Consider the following 22,339-nt stretch of genomic DNA (forward strand, 5'->3'; position numbering starts at 1 on the left):
TGAACATGTGCGACCACCTCAGAAGGTAGGCGTGCACATTTCTATACAGATTAAACACCGGGGGGGGGGGGGGGGGGGGCACCATTATAATGAAGTTAAGGAAACATCTCACAACTGGAGCATTTTGGTACGCTCATGCGAGCAAGGCCCTCGTTCCTCTTCTTTTAATTTCTGACCCGTTTGCAGTTATGTTATTTATGACTGTACTGGAACCCCCTGATTGTAAAGCGCTGTGGAATATGTCGACGTTACAGAAATAAAGAAGATAATTATTAGTAACAGAAAGTGACAATAATAACTTGTTTTTTAATGCTGAAATATTTAATGGTGGCACAATCCCATTAACTAATATTTAGCCCTCTGTGTACTGTATAAAGTCTTAACGGATTTCCTTGCCCGATACCATGTAGCAGAACTATCCGCGCCAAAATGTAGGTAGCGACCTGACCTGACCAATGAGTGGACATCCATGTTCGGGGCTGTTATTAAAAAAACAAAGAAACTGAAGTAAATCGCAGACATGTAGACTACTGGTGAGAAGATAGCGGACATCCTTGTGCATTCGTTTCCCTTTATAAGCCACAAAGAACATATCTAGGAGCAATGATCATCTCAGCATGTAATTATACAAATATTTTTTTAACCAAACCAAATGTTTTTCAATTAAGAAACCTGAAGAACCCAAAAATTTCTTGAAGGAGAGAGGACTTGTGAGACCAGAGGCTATTCTATACATTACCATCAAGACCCCCCCCCCCTCTCACATTTTTGCAGCCGGGTGCGGGTTGATTTGCACACAAGATGTAACAAATCAGAAATGAATACAGCACCTTCTCTGATGCATCGGAGGCACTTCAGACAACAAACATATGCAAAATATTATAAATGTGTGCGAAAAATGCTGTAAAAAAATACTGTTGATTGGGATCAACTATCGAGAGTCTCGGCCTATATACACACAAACACCCTATGTTAAATATTCAAAGCAATCCAGTGGCTCACACAAATGATTATAGTGGCATGCATTACAAAAACTGTCTGTCCACTTCCCTGCATGCAGCAGAAGACTTCCAGTGACGTCGACAAGCCAAGCAGTCAGCCGCACATTGCTCACCCGGAGTGGGGCGTAAGACAGCTGTATTCTTCATAACAATCACATACATGGGGGAAATCCAGGCAAGCAAGCTGCAGTGTAATGTAACAGGGACAAGTGGATTCTTCCAAAACGGTCTAATCTGGTACTGGTCCATAAATGGAGGTTTCCAAGCAGCTGGTTGTGGAAAGCAGACCCTGCTAAAATCCACATTCTGCCCTGAGAGAGATCTAGATCTTAGGCAAACTGAGAATGCATAGATAATTTATCCCTGTCTCCTTCACACTGGAAGATGGTTGAAAGGAACCGAATAAGATTTGATTTCTGCCTCAAAGTGCATTCTTAGTATTAAAGAATTAGCCCTTCCTAAATTTCATCTCGGCCCACTTCTCACATGATCCAAAACATCATAAGACAGACGCGAATAACTCTATAACAGGACTTTTTTTTTTAGGGGTAATGACCAGGGGATTGGGTAGAGTCCCCTCTATTGTCTAATTGGTCTTGAAGTTGAGCCAGTTCGGCGAGTTCATTCAGCTCCTGGAACTGTCGATCTGTTTTGTGGCCGACGAGTGACCTGTAGAAATGAACCGCAAACACTATAAAAATGAATCCAAACGGCACCATTATGCACGTTGACGCTATTGCCGCTTCTTTCCCAGGACTGATGAAGGTCTGATTGACTAGCAACTTGGGATTGTTCACCGGGAGAAATTTTACCCAACAAAGCAGCACAACTTCGGCAAGGAAGAGAAGCGTTCCAATGACTGTGGAGAAGGCCCACGCTAGCTCAATGTGGCGGTGCATCCTTTCATGCGGAGATTCCTTAACGGAGTTGAGATTGTGGACATTGCTCACGGCTTCTATGTTCGGCAGGATGCAGGTGCTGACCATGAGCGCAAATAAGTGTACAGCAACCAACACAGTAGTACAGACACTGAAAGCTATCAGTAGGCCGGCTGGATATTCATGGGTTGCATCTAGCTGGACTTCAACCATTGCCACCTAAACAAAGACACAAGAGGACAATGTTAAGTTTAATAAAACAGAAAATAGGTCCAAAAATGAAAGGCAAACATTGCACATGATCTGAAAAACAATAGCACGTCTGTTACAAAATGAGTGGCCAAAGGACAATTTCCTTTGTGGGCAAAGGTGCAGATAAATGTTTTGAGGTCTGTGGAACACAGGGTGTACAATCCTTTCATATCCAGCAACTAACATAAGGTTAACAAAAACAGACACAGACAATAGTGCCTCTTGTTCAACACAATATAGTGCAGCAATGACACAGAATAAGACAAGATAAACTCCTGAGGTACTTGCCAACTATCCTTAAAGCCGTATTCCCGTTTAACCCCTTAATGACTAGGCCATTTTGTACCTTCGTGACCAGGTTTATTTTTGAAAATCTGACAAGTATCACTTTATGTGGTAATACTTTTGGAACACTTTTACATATCCAAGCCATTATGAGATGGTCAAGAAGTACAATGTGTCACGAGAAAACGGTCATAAATTTGAGTCAATATATTTCACCTTTATTTCTGAAAAAATCACAAACTTACCAAAAATTCACAATTTTCTAAATTTCTATTTCTCTGCTTTTAAAACAGAAAGCCATACCTCATAAAATATTTATTAAATTAACATTCCCCATATGTCTACTTTATGTTGGCATATTTTGTAAATGTCATTTAATTTTTTGGAGATGTTAGAAGGCTTAGAATTTTTGAAACAATTCTTAAAATTTTTAAGAAAGTTTCCATAAACCCACAGTTCAGTTCAGAAGTCACTTTGTGGGGCGTACATAGAAGAAACCCCCCATAAATGACCCCATTGTAGAAACTACAGCCCTCAAGTTACTCAAAACTGATTTAAAAAACCATGTTAACCCTTTAGGTATTCCACAAGAATTAAAGGAAAATGGAGATTACATTTTTACATTTCTTTGGCAGATTTTCCATTTTAATCCATTATTTTCTTTAACACATTGAGGGCTAACAGTCAAACAAGACTTAATATTTATTGCCCCAATTCTGCGGTTTACAGAAACACCCCACATGTGGTCGTAAACTGCTGTATGGGTGCATGGCAGGGCTCAGAAGAAAAAGAAGCGCCATACGGTTTTTGGAAGGCAGATTTTGATGGACTGGTTCTAAGACACCATGTCCCATTTGAAACCCCCCAGATGCACCATACAGTAAAAACAATAAAAAAAAAAAAAAAAAAAAAAAGTTACCCCATTTTGGAAACTATAGGATAAAGTGACCGTTTTATTTGCACTATTTTGGGGTACTAATAATTTTTAATCGGCAAGGTAACCAAAGAATGGATGTTTTGGCACAGTTTTTATTTTTTACAACGTTCATCTGACAGGGTAGATGATGGCTATTTTTATAGAGCAGGTTGTCACGGATGCAATGATATCAAATATGTCTACTTTGTTTCAGTTCTACATAATAAAGCATTTTTGAAAAAAATTACCATGTTTTTGTGTCCATTTTCTGAACGCCACATTTATATTAATGTTTTCTGCCGATAGTCTTGTGTAGGGGCTCATTTTTTGCAGGAAGAGTTGACGTTTGTATTAGTACCATTGGGTACATATGAATTTTTGATCATTTATTATTACACTTTTTGGGGCAAGGTGGCTGTGTTTTTATTTATTTATTTATTTTAACGGTGTTCACCTGAGGGGTTAGGTCATGTGATATTTTTATAGAGCAGGTCGTTACGGACATGGCAATACCTAATATGTAATCTTTTTCTTATTTAAATTTTACACAATAATAGCATTTAAAAAAAAAAATATGATTTTGTGTTTCCATAGTCTGAGAGCCATAGCTTTTTTTATTTTTTGTCCGATTGTCTTAGGTTGGGTCTCATTTTTTGTGGGATAAGGTGACTGTTTGATTTGTACTATTTTGGGGGGCATACGCCTTTTTGATCGCTTGGCGTTGTACTTTTTGTTTGTGATGGTAGGTGACCAAAAAAATATAGTTTTTGGGCACTGTTAATTTTTTACTGTGTTCACTTGAGGGGTTAGGTCATTTTATATTTTATAGAGCTGGATGTTACGGACGCGGCGATACTAAACATGTTTAGGGTATTTTCTTTTCTTCATTTTTCTCATGTGCTTATAAATGGGAAAATGTAACTTTTTTTTTTTTACACTTTGACTCAGACCCACTTGGTTCTTGAAGATCCAGTGGGTATGATAGCTCCACAATACACTGCATAGTGTACTGCAGTGTATTATCATTCACAGTAAGCCTCATGCACACAACCATTATTTTGGTCCGCATCCGAAATGCAGTTTATGCGGCCTGGATGCGGGCCAATTCACTTCAATGGGGCCGCAAAAGATGCGGACAGCACACATCCATTGCTCCGTTCCGTGGCCCGCAAAAAATAAATAAAAATAACCTGTCCTATTCTTGTCCATTTTGCGGACAAGAATAGGCAGTTATATCAACGGCTGTCCTTGCCGTTCCGCAAATTGCGGGCATGAGGCCTAAGCCTGATTAGGCTCCTGCCTCTGGCAGGACCCTGTAAGGCTTACAAGCATGAATGGATGCCTGTGTAAAGCCTCATTCACATGTCAGTGTTTCACGGACGTGTGCTGTACAGTTCTCCACAGACAGCCCACATCCCTATTCATTTTAATGTGTGTATTCACACAGGGTTTTAGCATGGCCCGTGGGTCAGTTTTTTAGCACGGATGCATGCTCTATTTTGTCCGTGTTCACGGATCCATCACGCCCCATTATAGTCTATGGGTCCGTGAAAACCACGGATGTCATCTGTATTTCAGATCATTAAGAAGAGATTCTTCAGCTGTTCAGTGTCAGTGAAACACTGACAGCTTCATCACTGACCACGGATCTGAGCACAGACACAGACGTGTAAATGAGGCTTAAGGTGTCCAGTTGCCATGGTAACCTTCGGGACGCTGCCACAGCAGAGAAGCAGCTCGATGGGAGGGGGAAAAGGAGGGAGCTCCCTCCCTCTGTTATGATCAAACGGGATGCTACCACAGTGCCTGATGGGGGAGGGAGCTTCCTTCCTGTTAACCCCTTCCATACAGCGGTCCCTACGGACTGCACCATGGAAGGGGTTAAACGACCGACATCAGTGCCAGCACTGATGTCGGTTGTTACAGTAGATTGTCATCTGTAACATACAGTTGACAATCTACTATAGCTTGGCCATCCTGGAAAATTGTGGGGGTGGGGAGGGGTCGGCCTTCTCATTGTTACCTGGTCTCGTTCGGCCATCCTGAAGGGGGAGATCGGGGCACAGTGAACACAGCAGAGCAGCCCTCATCTCCTCAACACTTGCTGAGGAGATCGGAGCTGCGCTGCTGAACGGTGCGACTTGTCATTCAAATCTGACTGGCCAATCGCAGCGATACAAAAAGGCAGGGACCGCTGTGATTGGTCCCCTGCCGGGTGCCCGGACAGCTCAGTTTAGATGCCGGTATCACCGCAAGTATACTTGGATCTCATGACGTACTGTGCATGTCATGATGCGGTAACTAACACCACATCATGACGTACAGTACGTCATTAGTCACTAAGGGGTTAAAGGGAGTCATTGGCAGGATTGTAAGCATACTGGTATGTAGGACCTTTGCTATGAAAACTGGGTCCTCTAATCTAGCGCAATGTGTCTTTTATGCTACTGAGATTTTAGCTGCACCATGAAAGAGTCTGTTTGTTGCACTATCACTCTGCCAGACGAAGGTATGCAGAAACACGCATTGGGGTCGCGTCCACCATTGACCATAATTGCAAATGGGAGAGTTTGAATATTGGCATTAGTTTTTTTATGCTCTGGGCTGGACACAGTTATTACTATTTATTCCTGGCACTATTTGTAGCTATGTTGTTTACAGGCTACTATCCCAGTGGATGTAGTCCATATTTACCCCCATGTGCAAATTATGTGATCTATGGAGAATGCATTTTCTGCCACCTGTCCTTGCATCATGTGATTTTTTTATAAAAAAAATAAAATAATTGTGTTACTTGTATACACAATAAAACTATTATATTTTATGGTTACTGTTTTGGGCTAGTTTCTTCTGTGTAGGTTGTTAGAAGTTTTTGAGCTGATACCTTGGTTACCATAATAGATGTGGGTCACACTCAAGCACAGTGTACTGTACACCCGTGACTTAGGGGGTTAATGAGTGCTTGGCCTGTTTGGTCTTTTTTGTTTATCCTGTTAAAAGGGAGTCGGTCACTGGCAGGATTGTAAGCATACTGGCATGTAGGACCTTTGCTATGAAAATTGGGTACTCTATTCTATAGCAATGTGTCTTTTTATGCTACTGAGATTTTAGGTGCACAATGGGAGGGGATGCACTGTTTGTTGCACTTTTACTTTGCCAGTAACGCCACTGACCACCTTCCCCTTTAGTTTTATTGACACTTCCTGACTCCCCCTAATATTTTCCTGACATGTCTTATGCTTTAAAAACAAAACAAAAAAAAAGTTGGCAGTGACAGGATTTCTTTAAGACCTCATTAACACGAGTGATTTTCATTCAGTGCCTGTTCCGTTTTTTGTTTTTTTTTGCAAACCATTCAATTCAATTGGTCTGCAAAAAAACTGAACGTACTCCGTGTGCATTCCGTATGTTTCCGTTCCGCAAAAAAATAGGACATGTCCTATTATTGTCCTATTAACCACGGACAAGTATGGTACTGTTCTATTTAGGCCTCATGCACACGACCGTATTTTTTCACGGTCTGCAAAAACGTAGGTCCGTGACCGTTTTTTCGTCCGTGGGTCTTCCTTGATTTTTGGAGGATCCACGGACATGAAAAAAAAGTCGTTCTGGTGTCCGCCTGGCCGTGCGGAGCCAAACGGATCAGTCCTGAATTACAATGCAAGTCAATGGGGACGGATCCGTTTGACGTTGACACAATATAGTGCAATTGCAAACGGATCCGTCCCCATTGACTTTTAATGTAAAGTCAGGAGTCCCTTTTATACCATCGGATCGAAGTTTTTTCCAATCCGATGGTATATTTTAACTTGAAGCGTCCCCATCACGGCTCTATGTTAGACTATACTGACGGATATGAGTTACATCGTGAAACTCAGATCCGACAGTATATTCTAACACAGAGGCGTTCCCATGGTGATTGGGACACTTCAGGTTAGAATATACAAAAAAACTGTGTACATGACTGCCCCCTGCAGACCCCCCCCCCCCCCGGTAGTTAACTCTTTGGTGGCCAGTGGACACCCCCTCCCTCCTCTGTTGTTAACTCGTTGGTGGCCAGTGGGCCCTCTCACCTCCCTCCCCCTCCTAATTAAAATCCCCCCCCCCCCCCCATCATTGGTGGCAGTGGAGAGTACCGATCGGAGTCCCAGTTTAATCGCTGGGGCTCCGATCGGAAACCATGGCAACCGGGACGCTACTGCAGTCCCGGTTGCCATGGTTACTTAGCAATTTGTAGAAGCATTATACTTACCTGCGAGCTGCGATGTCTGTGTCCGGCCGGGAGCTCCTCCTACTGGTAAGTGACAGATCATTAGGCAATGCACCGCACAGACCTGTCACTTACCAGTAGGAGGAGCTCCCGGCCGGACACAGACATCGCAGCTCGCAGGTAAGTATAATGCTTCTACAAATTGCTAAGTAACCATGGCAAACGGGACTGCAGTAGCGTCCCGGTTGCCATGGTTACCGATCGGAGCCCCAGCGATTAAACTGGGACTCCGATCGGTACTCTCCACTGCCACCAATGATGGGGGGGGGGGGATTTTAATTAGGAGGGGGAGGGAGGGGAGAAGGCCCACTGGCCACCAACGAGTTAACTACAGGGGAGGGGGGGGGGGGGCTGGCCACCAATGAGTTAACTACAGGGGAGGGGGGGGGGGCCCACTGGCTACCAATGAGTTAACTACAGGGGAGGGAGGGGGGGGGGCTGGCCACCAACGAGTTAACTACAGGGGAGGGAGGGGGGCTACTGGCTACCAATGAGTTAACTACAAGGGAGGGAGGGGCCGGCCGCACTGGCCACCAATGGGTTAACTACAGGGGGGGGGGGGGGTCTTCCCCCCCCCCCCCTGCACAGTTCTTTTAGTATATTCTAACCTGAAGTGTCCCCATCACTATGGGAACGCCTCTGTGTTAGAATATACTGTCGGATCTGAGTTTTCACGAAGTGAAAACTCAGCTCTGAAAAAGCTTTTATGCAGACGGATCTTCGGATCCGTCTGTATGAAAGTAACCTACGGTCACGGATGCCAATCTTGTGTGCATCCGTGTTCTTTCACGGACCCATTGACTTGAATGGGTCCGTGAACCGTTGTCCGTCAAAAAAAATAGGACAGGTCATATTTTTTTGACGGACAGGATACACGGATCACGGTCTCGGCTGCAAAACGGTGTATTTTCCGATTTTTCCACAGACCCATTGAAAGTCAATAGGTCCGCGAAAAAAAATGGAAAACGGCACAACGGCCACGGATGCACACAACGGTCGTGTGCATGAGGCCTAAGGGCCAGCTGTTCGGTTCTGCAAAACACGGAATGCACACAGATGTCTTCCTTCCGTAAATTCATACGGTCGTGTGCATGAGGCCTAAGTTTGTGATTAAAATATAGAAGAAAAAAATTTCACTTAAAATTATTTCAGTTAAAATAAATCATCCATCTCTACGCTTTCACATGTCAGTGTTTGATCAGTGACTCCCATCAGTGTTTGCTAGCCAAAACCAGGAGTGAAGCTTTCACCGAGATAAGGCATAATGGATAGGTTTGCACCTGGTTTCGGCTCACAGCCACCGATGGAAAATCACTGATCTAACACTGACTGTGTGAAAGTGGTCTTAAAAGGAATGAATGATTTTTTCAGCCATTGAACTGCTCTGACAGCTCAAAGTCATTTAAAGCCATATCCTTATCAGTTTGATAAAAATTTAGCTGTAATGAGTACTTATTAGCAGTCAGGAATTTAGAGATGAAGGCTACACGTCTTTTTGCCATTTATTCGATTGCATGTGCCATGCAATGACCCACCACTGCTTCTCAGTACCTACTGGGTACCTACTCTAATTTAGTGCGACATCAGCAGACGGCGTGACTCAGAAAACCAACAGCACTCCTGCTGTCAGATTAAGCACCTTGGCGTGGGTTTATGCATTTTGATCGAAATGTATAGAAATGCATTGCGAATTAATAGGAGACTATACACTGAACAAAAATATAAACGCAACACTTTCGGTTTTGCTCCCATTTTGCATGAGCTGAACTCAAAGATCTGAAACATTTTCTACATACACAAAAGACCAATTACTCTCAAATATTGTTCACAAATCTGACTTTCCATCTGAATTTTGTGGTGACACTTTGCCACAATATGGCACCTCCTTGGCCATGCCCGTTGGTGAGCTTGGTGCAGTGGATTTTTCTATTAGATACACAAATTGTGGTGAATTACAACAAAGGTCCAGGTACCATAACATGGCCAGTGTGTCTACATCAGCAGTGCAGGGTCACCTGTAGGACTGCAACAAGTACTCGACTAAATAGAGTAATTCGACACAAAAAATCCTCTACGGAGAGGGAGTGAAGCGCTTTCTATTACTCCCGCTGCGCTCAGAATACTGTGGCACAAGGGAAGGAAGGGGGGGGGGTGTAACGGAGCTGCTGCTAAAAGAGGGGGGGGGGCAGAGCTGCTGGCACAAGGGGGGAACGGAGCTGCTGCTAAAAGAGGGGGGGGGGGGGACAGAGCTGCTGGCACAAGGGGGGAACGGAGCTGCTGCTAAAAGAGGGAGGGGGGGACAGAGCTGCTGGCACAAGGGGGGAACGGAGCTGCTGCTAAAAGAGGGGGGGGGGACAGAGCTGCTGCTAAAAGAGGGAGGGGGGGGGGACAGAGCTGCTGGCACAAGGGGGGGGGGGAACGGAGCTGCTGCTAAAAGAGGGGGGGGGGACAGAGCTGCTGGCACAAGGGGGGAACGGAACTGCTGCTAAAAGAGGGAGGGGGGGACAAAGCTGCTGGCACAAGGGGGGAACGGAGCTGCTGCTAAAAAAGAGGGAGGGGGGGGAACAGGGCTGCTGGCACAAGGGGGGAACGGAGCTGCTGCTAAAAAGAGGGAGGGGGGAACAGAGCTGCTGGCACAAGGGGGGAACGGAGCTGCTGCTAAAAGAGGGAGGGGAACAGAGCTGCTGGCACAAGGGGGGAACGGAGCTGCTGCTAAAAGAGGGAGGGGGGGGACAGAGCTGCTGCTAAAAGAGGGAGGGGGGGGGGAACGGAGCTGCTGCTAAAAGAGGGGGGGGGGGACAGAGCTGCTGGCACAAGGGGGGAACGGAACTGCTGCTAAAAGAGGGAGGGGGGGACAAAGCTGCTGGCACAAGGGGGGAACGGAGCTGCTGCTAAAAAAGAGGGAGGGGGGGGGAACAGGGCTGCTGCTAAAAGAGGGAGGGGGGAACAGAGCTGCCTGCACAAGGGGGGAACGGAGCTGCTGTTAAAAGAGGGAGGGGGGGGGACAGAGCTGCTGGCACAAGGGGGGGGGGGGAACAGAGCTGCTGCTAAAAGAGGGAGGGGGGAACAGAGCTGCCTGCACAAGGGGGGAACGGAACTGCTGCTACAAGAGGGGGGGGGGGACAAAGCTGCTGGCACAAGGGGGGAACGGAGCTGCTGCTAAAAAAGAGGGGGGGGGGAACAGAGCTGCTGCTAAAAGAGGGAGGGGGGAACAGAGCTGCTGGCACAAGGGGGGAAACGTAGCTGCTGCTAAAAGAGAGAGTGGGGGAACAGCTGCTGGCACAAGGGGGGGGGGGGAACGGAACTGATAACACAAGGGGGGGGGGAACGGAACTGATGGCACAAGGGGGAGGGGGAAACGGAACTGATGGCACAAGGGGGAGGGGGGAAACGGAACTGATGGCACAAGGGGGAGGGGGGAAATGGAACTGATGGCACAAGGGGGGGGGGGGAAACGGAACTGATGGCACAAGGGGGGGGGGAACGGAACTGATGGCACAAGGGGGGGGGGAAACGGAACTGATGGCACAAGGGGGGGGAAACGGAACTGATGGCACAAGGGGGGGGGGGAAACGGAACTGATGGCACAAGGGGGGGGGGGGAAACGGAACTGATGGCACAAGGGGGGGGGGGGAAACGGAACTGATGGCACAAGGGGGGGGGGGGAAACGGAACTGATGGCACAGGGGGGGGGGAAACGGAACTGATGGCACAAGGGGGGGGAAACGGAACTGATGGCACAAGGGGGGGGAAACGGAACTGATGGCACAAGGGGGGGGGAAACGGAACTGATGGCACAAGGGGGGGGAAACGGAACTGATGGCACAAGGGGGGGGGAAACGGAACTGATGGCACAAGGGGGGGGGAAACGGAACTGATGGCACAAGGGGGGGGGAAACGGAACTGATGGCACAAGGGGGGGGGGAAACGGAACTGATGGCACAAGGGGGGGGGAAACGGAACTGATGGCACAAGGGGGGGGGAAACGGAACTGATGGCACAAGGGGGGGGGGGAAACGGAACTGATGGCACAAGGGGGGGGGGAACGGAACTGATGGCACAAGGGGGGGGAAACGGAACTGATGGCACAAGGGGGGGGGACGGAACTGATGGCACAAGGGGGGGAAACGGAACTGATGGCACAAGGGGGGGGAAACGGAACTGATGGCACAAGGGGGGGGAGAACGGAACTGATGGCACAAGGGGGGGGGAAACGGAACTGATGGCACAAGGGGGGGGAACGGAACAAGGGGGGGGAAACGGAACTGATGGCACAAGGGGGGGACGGAACTGATGGCACAAGGGGGGGGACGGAACTGATGGCACAAGGGGGGGGGGACGGAACTGATGGCACAAGGGGGGGGACGGAAACTGATGGCACAAGGGGGGGGGGGGACGGAACTGATGGCACAAGGGGGGGACGGAACTGATGGCACAAGGGGGGGACGGAACTGATGGCACAAGGGGGGTGGGGGAACGGAACTGATGCACTTGGACTGATCGCACAGGGGGGAATGAAGGGTGTTGGGGACTGATGGTAGGGGGGTCTGAGTTTTTATAAAGGAAAAGAGTCTATTAATTCATTTTTTTCTTTTTAGATTACTCTATTAATCATAAAAATAACTGATAGAATACTCGATTTCTAAAATAATAGTTTACTGCAGCCCTAGTCACCTGTAAGATAGCTATACTATACATTTTGTCCTTGCATGTACAGTTAGGCACAGTACATGTCCAGCTGAATGTAGGACATAGGCAGGGGTTACAGTGAGCCAGCTGTCTAGCCTACATTGGGGTTGACAGGCATAGACAATGTTTACCAGGTAAACTGGGTGATATGGGCTGAGGGAAGTGGGATACTGCCCCTAGACGCCCTAATAACCGTGATCCACGCCAGGAACCTCTCCCTAATGCACTCTGAAACACCCCTATGCTGTCCCCACTGAGTTGTACTACATCTTATGGGCTGCAGCTGCTGCATGATTAATCAGTAGTGCTACAAAAATTCTCAGTTTAGGGTATATTCAGATGTAGCAGTGGTGGTGCGGTATATGCAAATTATAGAGTTCTTCTCGCAACCAAATATAATAAATAGTATGTCCACTGGAGGGCACAGGTACAGCCCCTACACCAGCAGTAATACAAGCCCACATCCAGCTGCAGTTAACTCCAATATAGGTCATTTAGCCCCTTAAATGCCACAGTCAATAGAGACTGCAATATTGATGGAATTAGACAGAAGGATGGTGACCCTCAGTGAGCGCCCTATAACTTAATGGAGTGCCAAGAGGCATCTGTCAGTGTAATTTATTCATTCCTCATTAAAAGAATGAATAAAAGTTAATACATTATATGCAATCCCAAAATACACAGCCAGCAAAAAACAAGCCCATAGATGGAAAATTAAAAAGGCATAGCTCTTGAAGTGTGTCGGTGATGGTGGAGGAACCCAAACTCAGTCCCCATGACCCAAAATAGGTCAGTCCTTTTACATTTATGGGGCTGAACAAGTTTCTACATCCTAATTACTCCAAACCCATATACGTGATCCACCATCAACAGAAAGGCTACAGTATACAACCCTGCTGAATCATATACAAGCCATGACCATACTATGCCACTGCTATAGAGCACTAGAAACATGGAAGTTTCCCTGGTCCATCAAGTCTGCCTTTATATAATTTTCTATATCGTGTCACCCCCACTTCCTCATAGATTGTAAGCTCTTGTGAGCAGGGCCCTCACTCAGTTGTATATTAACCAGTAACTTTGTGATGTCTTGTTTTGTACATGAACCTCTGAACTGTAAAGCACTGTGGAATATGGTGGAGCTATATAAAGATTTTATTATTATTATAGCTTGACCTTAGGGTAGATCTAGGTTTATCCCAGGCACAACTCATTTAGTGGAGATACCCTAAGCACATCTTCTGGAAGTATAGAATAAACCTGCATATAAATGTTGTTGGAATAAATACTGTATTTCACAGGGAGAAGAAGTGAGCGGAGCGCACCAAGAATCCATAACAAGAGCACAGCTATTGCGGAGATTTCTAGTCATATTCAAGGGATTAGGAAGGTATTACTGAGCGCCTCAGAGGAACATAACCATGGGGATGTCAGACTTAAAGGGCTTCTGTCAGCCCACTAAACCGTTTTTTTTTGTTGTTTTTTTTTGGGGTTAATATTAATCCCTACGCTGCGAGCTCCCTATACATAAGCTTAATATTCATTTTGGTTCTGCAGATTTTATTAAAAAGCAAGTTTTATAATATGTAAATAACCTTGCTACCAGCAAGTAGGGCGGCTACTTGCTGGTATCAGCTGCATCCTCCGCTGCTAATGACACCCCCTCCGCTGTGTGATTGACAGGGCCAGGGAACGGGATCGTTCTCTGCTGGCCCTGTTTGAATTCAAAATATCGCGCTGCGCCGTACCTGTCTTTAATTGGCGCAGGCGCACTGAGAGGCGCTCCATCCTCAATGCGCCTGCGCCGATGACGTCACATCTACACCCGGCGCAGGCGCATCGAGGATGGAGCGGCCGAGAGAGCGGCCGCCTCTCAGTGCGCCTGCGCCGATTAAAGACAGGTACGGCGCAGGCGCGATATTTTGAATTCAAACAGGGCCAGCAGAGAACGATCCCGTTCCCTGGCCATCAATCACACAGCGGAGGGGGCGTCATTAGCAGCGGAGGATGCGGCTGCTACCAGCAAGTAGCCGCCCTACTTGCTGGTAGCAAGGTAATTTACATATTATAAAACTTGCTTTTTAACAAAATCTACAGAACCAAAATGAATATTTAGCTTATAATTAATATTAACCCAAAAAAAACCAAAAACGGTTTAGTGGGCTGACAGAAGCCCTTTAACATGGGATGAAAGTGAACTAGCTTTGTTTTGCAACAACCCCTTTAGTTTAGGTTTATGGCGCTACTCGCAATGTTGAAAAAATGAGTCACATTATTATGACCACCATCTAATATCCACAGTAACCGCCGAGTGCAGCACCGACAGCAGACGGGCTGAGAGTGACTCAGTATGGTACAGGTAGGTTGTCACCGATATCTGGAGCCATGCTGACTGCAGTGCATCCCCCAGCTGCTGGAGGGTGCATGGGGGAAGATACATAGAGCAAACACAATGATAGTGGACACGTTATAATTTCCCTACCCTCATCACTTCGAGTCGCACCGGACATGATGTGAGGAGGTGAGCTGCGCAGGCGCACAACGACTGGGTAGGGAAATTTCACAGCAGAATGCGCCGGGAGCCTCGCCAGCGGTTAGGGTAGGGAAAAGTTATGGGCCAGTGCGCAGGTGCGGTGATCGGATGGATGCTCTCAGCTGGACACCGGCCGACACTGCACATGCGCCGGGAGCCTCACCAGCGGTAAGGGAAAAATTACGTACGGGCCAGTGCTTTTTCCCTAGCCTAACCGCTGGTGAGGCTCCCAGCGCATGCGCAGTGTCGGCCGGTGTCCAGCTGAGAACATCCATCCGATCACCACGCCTGCGCACCGGCCCATAATTTTTCCCTACCCTAACCGCTGGCAAGGATTCCAGGCATGCGCACTCTGCTGCGAAATTTCCCTACCCCGTCGTTGTGCGCCTGCGAGGCACACCTCCTCCAGTCATGTCCGGTGCGCCGAGGGTAAGGAAATCACACGAGGTAGGGAAATATAACGTTACACCGGACATTTCTAGCTGTGTGACATGTTGCATTGTCTTCTTGGAGGATGCCATCTGCCTCAGGGAAGACAATCAGCATGTATGGATGTATGTGATCTGCAAGGATGGATTCAATACCCAAGTCAGTTGAGAATTCCTTCCGCATAGATGAGTGGGACCAGAGAATGCCACAAAAACATTCCCCAGACCTTAACACCAACTTGTGTTCTGCAGTGGTTGCAGGGTGTTCTCTGATGTTTCTCGCCTGGCCCACCAACGTCCATCTGTTCAATTAAGCAGAAAACAACTCATCGGAGAAGGCGACCCTTTGCCAATCAGATACCTCTGCAAAAACTAAAGCTTTTTCTGTTGAAGCAACTTTGTTAGTAGAGGTGCAGTGACCATCCATCTGCTTTGGAGCCCCAAGCGCAGGAGGGTTTGCGGAACTGTTGTTTTAGAGACGTCTGGTAGCTCCAAGGTTCATTTTAGAGGTCACTAGCTCCACTGTAATGTGCCAGTCTGCCCTCATACCCCTTCATAGCTGATGTTCACCTCTCAGTGGCACGTGGTGCTCCGCAGTCTACACAACGCTTATTCACAATGGTGCCATTTGTCCACTCACAATACACACTTCACCACAGCAGCAAGTGAACCATTCAAAAACTGCAGTTTCAAAAATACCGCCATCCTTGGCCTGAAAGCCAATATTCATCCCTTTTTGGCTTCTCAACTGCCCCTTTAACCCATCATAGTAACGAGGGATACGTGTGCCAACAGCCTATCGCACACATTATATACCTACCAGGTCAGCTCATGTGACTTCTATCAGCTACACACTGCCGACAGTGAAAATAGTAAGTTGTCTTAACCCCTTCCAGACTGCACACTGTATATATATATATATATATATATATATATATATATATATATATATATATATATATATATATATATATATATATATATATATATATATATATATACACACACGTCCTATCTGCACATACCCCGTGCAGATAGCACGTATATAAACGTTCAGGGAGCACTTTAATCCCCAGGGCTCCTGCTGCGAGTCAGTGTCCCCAAGAGGTCTTTTAATTACCTCCTGGGGGGACATATTATGTAGCAAAAATAAATTTTGTAAAATAAAAATTTAAAATTTAAAAAAATTTAAAATGCAGTTGCTAACAGAAACGGTTACCATAGTCCCCCCATTTGCTCAAACCTATACATGTTACATATGAAAATCAATCGTCACAAAATAAGGAATAATTCATTTTTGTGTCAGTTTTAATTTTTAACCACTTAAGGACCACAGGTTTATACCCCCCTAGTGACCAGGCCCTTTTTTACAAATCGGCACTCCACAACTTTAGCGGTTTATTGCTCGGTCATGCAACTTACCACCCAAATGAATTTTACCTCCTTTTCTTCTCACTAATAGAGCTTTCATTTGGTGGTATTTCATTGCCGCTGACATTTTTACTTTTTTTGTTATTAATCGAAATTTAACGATTTTTTTGCAAAAAAATGACATTTTTCACTTTCAGCTGTAAAATTTTGCAAAAAAAACGACATCCATATATACATTTTTCGCCAAATTTATTGTTCTACATGTCTTTGATAAAAAAAAAATGTTTGGGCAAAAAAAAATGGTTTGGGTAAAAGTTATAGCATTTACAAACTATGGTACAAAAATGTGAATTTCCGCTTTTTGAAACAGCTCTGACTTTCTGAGCACCTGTCATGATTCCTGAGGTTCTACAATGCCCAAACAGTAGAAAACCCCCACAAATGACCCCATTTCGGAAAGTAGACACCCTAAGGTATTCGCTGATGGGCATAGTGAGTTCATAGAACTTTTTATTTTTTGTCACAAGTTAGCGGAAAATGATGATGATTTTATTTTTTTTATTTTTTCTTACAAAGTCTCATATTCCACTAACTTGCGACAAAAAATAAAAAATTCTAAAAACTTGCCATGCCCCTCACGGAATACCTTGGGGTGTCTTCTTTCCAAAATGGGGTCACTTGTGGCGTAGTTATACTGCCCTGGCAATTTAGGGGCCCAAATGTGTGAGAAGAACTTTGCAATAAAAATGTGTAAAAAATGACCGGTGAAATCCGAAAGGTGCACTTTGGAATATGTGCCCCTTTGCCCACCTTGGCAGCAAAAAAGTGTGACACATCTGGTATCGCCGTACTCAGGAGAAGTTGGGGAATGTGTTTTGGGGTGTCATTTTACATATACCCATGCTGGGTGAGAAAAATATCTTGGTCAAATGCCAACTTTGTATAAAAAAATGGGAAAAGTTGTCTTTTGCCAAGATATTTCTCTCACCCAGCATGGGTATATGTAAAATGACACCCCAAAACACATTCCCCAACTTCTCCTGAGTACGGCGATACCAGATGTGTGACACTTTTTTGCAGCCAAGGTGGGCAAAGGGGCACATATTCCAAAGTGCACCTTTCAGATTTTGCAGGCCATTTTTTACACATTTTGATTGCAAGGTACTTCTCACACATTTGGGCCCCTAAATTGCCAGGGCAGTATAACTACGCCACAAGTGACCCCATTTTGGAAAGAAGACACCCCAAGGTATTCCGTGAGGGGCATGGCGAGTTCCTAGAATTTTTTATTTTTTGTCACAAGTTAGCGGAAAATGATGATTTATTTTTTTTTCTCTTTTTTCCTTACAAAGTCTCATATTCCACTAACTTGCGACAAAAAATAAAAAATTCTAGGAACTCGCCATGCCCCTCACGGAATACCTTGGGGTGTCTTCTTTCCAAAATGGGGTCACTTGTGGCGTAGTTATACTGCCCTGGCAATTTAGGGGCCCTAATGTGTGAGAAGAACTTTGCAATCAAAATGTGTAAAAAATGACCGGTGAAATCCGAAAGGTGCACTTTGGAATATGTGCCCCTTTGCCCACCTTGGCAGCAAAAAAGTGTCACACATCTGGTATCGCCGTACTCAGGAGAAGTTGGGGAATGTGTTTTGGGGTGTCATTTTACATATACCCATGCTGGGTGAGAGAAATATCTTGGCAAAAGACAACTTTTCCCATTTTTTTATACAAAGTTGGCATTTGACCAAGATATTTTTCTCACCCAGCATGGGTATATGTAAAATGACACCCCAAAACACATTCCCCAACTTCTCCTGAGTACGGCGATACCAGATGTGTCACACTTTTTTGCTGCCAAGGTGGGCAAAGGGGCACATATTCCAAAGTGCACCTTTCGGATTTTGCAGGGCATTTTTTACAGATTTTGATTGCAAAGTTCTTCTCACACATTTGGGCCCCTAAATTGCCAGGGCAGTATAACTACGCCACAAGTGACCCCATTTTGGAAAGAAGACACCCCAAGGTATTCCGTGAGGGGCATGGCGAGTTCCTAGAATTTTTTATTTTTTGTCGCAAGTGAGTGGAATATGAGACTTTGTAAGGAAAAAAGAAAAAAAAAGAAAAATCATCATTTTCCGCTAACTTGTGACAAAAATAAAACATTCTAGGAACTCGCCGTGCCCCTCACGGAATACCTTGGGGTGTCTTCTTTCCAAAATGGGGTCACTTGTGGCGTAGTTATACTGCCCTGGCAATTTAGGGGCCCAAATGTGTAAGAAGTACCTTGCAATCAAAATGTGTAAAAAATGGCCGGGGAAATCCGAAAGGTGCACTTTGGAATATGTGCCCCTTTGCCCACCTTGGCTGCAAAAAAGTGTCACACATCTGGTATCGCCGTACTCAGGAGAAGTTGGGGAATGTGTTTTGGGGTGTCATTTTACATATACCCATGCTGGGTGAGAGAAATATCTTGGCAAAAGACAACTTTTCCCATTTTTTTATACAAAGTTGGCATTTGACCAAGATATTTCTCTCACCCAGCATGGGTATATGTAAAATGACACCCCAAAACACATTCCCCAACTTCTCCTGAGTACGGCGATACCACATGTGTGACACTTTTTTGCAGCCTAGATGCGCAAAGGGGCCCAAATTCCTTTTAGGAGGGCATTTTTAGACATTTGGATCCCAGACTTCTTCTCACACTTTCGGGCCCCTAAAAAGCCAGGGTAGTATAAATACCCCACATGTGACCCCACTTTGGAAAGAAGACACCCCAAGGTATTCAATGAGGGGCCTGGCAAGTTCCTAGAATTTTTTATTTTTTTGCATAAGTTAGCGGATATTGATTTTTTTTTGTTTTTTTCTCACAAAGTCTCACTTTCCGCTAACTTAGGACAAAAATTTCAATCTTTCATGGACTCAATACGCCCCTCACGGAATACCTTGGGGTGTCTTCTTTCCGAAATTGGGTCACATGTGGGGTATTTATACTGCCCTGGCTTTTTAGGGGCCCTAAAGCGTGAGAAGAAGTCTGGAATATAAATGTCTAAAAATGTTTACGCATTTGGATTCCGTGAGGGGTATGGTGCGTCCATGTGAGATTTTATTTTTTGACACAAGTTAGTGGAATATGAGACTTTGTAAGAAAAAACAAAAACAAACAAAAAAATTTCCGCTAACTTGTGCCAAAAAAAATGTCTGAATGGAGCCTTACCAGGGGGGGGGGGTGATCAATGACAGGGGGGTGATCACCCATATAGACTCCCTGATCACCCCCCTGTCATTGATCAACCCCCCTGTAAGGCTCCATTCAGACATCCGCATGATTTTTTACGGATCCATGGATCGGATCCACAGAACGCATGCGGACGTCTGAATGGAGCCTTACAGGGGGGTTATCAATGACAGGGGGTGATCAGGGTAATCAGGGTGATCACCCCCCTGTCACTGATCACCCCCCCTGTAAGGCTCCATTCAGACATCCGCATGATTTTTTACGGATCCATGGATACATGTATCGGATCCACAAAACGCATGCGGACGTCTGAATGGAGCCTTACAGGGGGGTTATCAATGACAGGGGGTGATCAGGGTAATCACCCCCCTGTCACTGATCACCCCCCCTGTAAGGCTCCATTCAGACATCCACATGATTTTTTACGGATCCATGGATACATGTATCGGATCCACAAAACGCATGCGGACGTCTGAATGGAGCCTTACAGGGGGGTTATCAATGACAGGGGGTGATCAGGGTAATCAGGGTGATCACCCCCCTGTCACTGATCACCCCCCCTGTAAGGCTCCATTCAGACATCCGCATGATTTTTTACGGATCCATGGATACATGTATCGGATCCACAAAACGCATGCGGACGTCTGAATGGAGCCTTACAGGGGGGTTATCAATGACAGGGGGTGATCAGGGTAATCACCCCCCTGTCACTGATCACCCCCCCTGTAAGGCTCCATTCAGACATCCGCATGATTTTTTACGGATCCATGGATACATGTATCGGATCCACAAAACGCATGCGGACGTCTGAATGGAGCCTTACAGGGGGGTTATCAATGACAGGGGGTGATCAGGGTGATCACCCCCCTGTCACTGATCACCCCCCCTGTAAGGCTCCATTCAGACATCCGCATGATTTTTTACGGATCCATGGATACATGGATCGGATCCACAAAACGCATGCTGACGTCTGAATGGAGCCTTACAGGGGGGTTATCAATGACAGGGGGGTGATCACCCGCCTGTCATTGATCACCCCCTGTAAGGCTCCATTCAGACGTCCGCATGTGTTTTGCGGATCCGATCCATGTATCCATGGATCCGTAAAAATCATGCGGATGTCTGAATGGAGCCTTACAGGGGAGTGATCAATGACAGGGGGGTGATCAATGACAGGGGGTGATCAGGGAGTGTATATGGGTGATCACCCGCCTGTCATTGATCACCCCCCTGTAAGGCTCCATTCAGACGTCCGTATGATTTTTTACGGATCCATGGATACATGGATCGGATCCACAAAACGCATGCGGATGTCTGAATGGAGCCTTACAGGGGGGTTATCAATGACAGGGGTGATCAGGGTAATCACCCCCCTGTCACTGATCACCCCCCCTGTAAGGCTCCATTCAGACATCCGCATGGTTTTTTACGGATCCATGGATACATGGATCGGATCCACAAAACGCATGCTGACGTCTGAATGGAGCCTTACAGGGGGGTTATCAATGACAGGGGGGTGATCAGGGAGTGTATATGGGTGATCACCCGCCTGTCATTGATCACCCCCCTGTAAGGCTCCATTCAGACGTCCGTATGCTTTTTGCGGATCCGATCCATGTATCCGTGGATCCGTAAAAATCATACGGACGTCTGAACGGAGCCTGACAGGGGGGTGATCAATGACAGGGCGGTGATCAATGACAGGGGGGTGATCAGGGAGTTTATATGGGGTGATCATGGGTGATCAGGGGTTTATAAGGGGTTAATAAGTGACGGGGGGGTGTAGTGTAGTGTAGTGTAGTGTGGTGTTTGGTGCGACTGTACTGACCTACCTGAGTCCTCTGGTGGTCGATCCTAACAAAAGGGACCACCAGAGGACCAGGTAGGAGGTATATTAGACGCTGTTATGAAAACAGCGTCTAATATACCTGTTAGGGGTTTAAAAAATTCGGATCTCCAGCCTGCCAGCGAGCGATCGCCGCTGGCAGGCTGGAGATCCACTCGCTTACCTTCCGTTCCTGTGAGCGCGCGCGCCTGTGTGCGCGCGTTCACAGGAAATCTCGGCTCACGCGAGATGACGCCAATCGGCGTTAGCGTAGCCTGGGAGCGCCGCGGAGATGACGCCTTTCGGCGTTAGCGTGGCGCCAAGTGGTTAAGAAATAAAAAGCTCAAATTTTTTTTTTTTAAATAGAGGTTTTCCTCCTAATTAAACCTATAATTATTTTTTTTTTAAATGGAAAAAATAATTATTTTGGTAGTCCAACAAATAAAGCTAGGGTCACTAAACCACAAAAAGTTGCCTAGACATTCAGGCCTTTTTTTGGGCCCGGTCATGAAAGGGTTAATAATGAGACTCAACGGTGTATTTAGAGAGAATGAGTAATAATGGGTAATAATGGGTTTAGAAGTGACCAGCACAGAACTAATCATTCCAGGATTTTCTTTTTAATTAAGAAATTCCTCACCCCAACCAGTT

The 22,339-nt window shown here is 46.1% G+C and overlaps 1 protein-coding gene across 3 annotated transcripts in view; it reads right to left on the bottom strand.

The window, feature by feature from the left end:
- Window positions 1-299: 299 nt before the first annotated feature.
- ORAI1 (ORAI calcium release-activated calcium modulator 1) overlaps window positions 300-22,339 on the bottom strand; it is a 54,911-nt gene continuing 32,871 nt past the window's right edge. For all 3 annotated transcript variants that reach the window (XM_044275738.1, XM_044275737.1, XM_044275739.1), the window contains exon 2: window positions 300-2,098. In XM_044275738.1, coding sequence (XP_044131673.1) covers window positions 1,544-2,092 — 549 coding nt within the window. In that variant the 5' untranslated portion in view covers window positions 2,093-2,098 and the 3' untranslated portion in view covers window positions 300-1,543. The remainder of the gene's footprint in view (window positions 2,099-22,339) is intronic.

The sequence above is a fragment of the Bufo gargarizans genome, chromosome 1, assembly GCF_014858855.1.
Source record: "Bufo gargarizans isolate SCDJY-AF-19 chromosome 1, ASM1485885v1, whole genome shotgun sequence".
Classification (NCBI taxonomy): domain Eukaryota; kingdom Metazoa; phylum Chordata; class Amphibia; order Anura; family Bufonidae; genus Bufo; species Bufo gargarizans.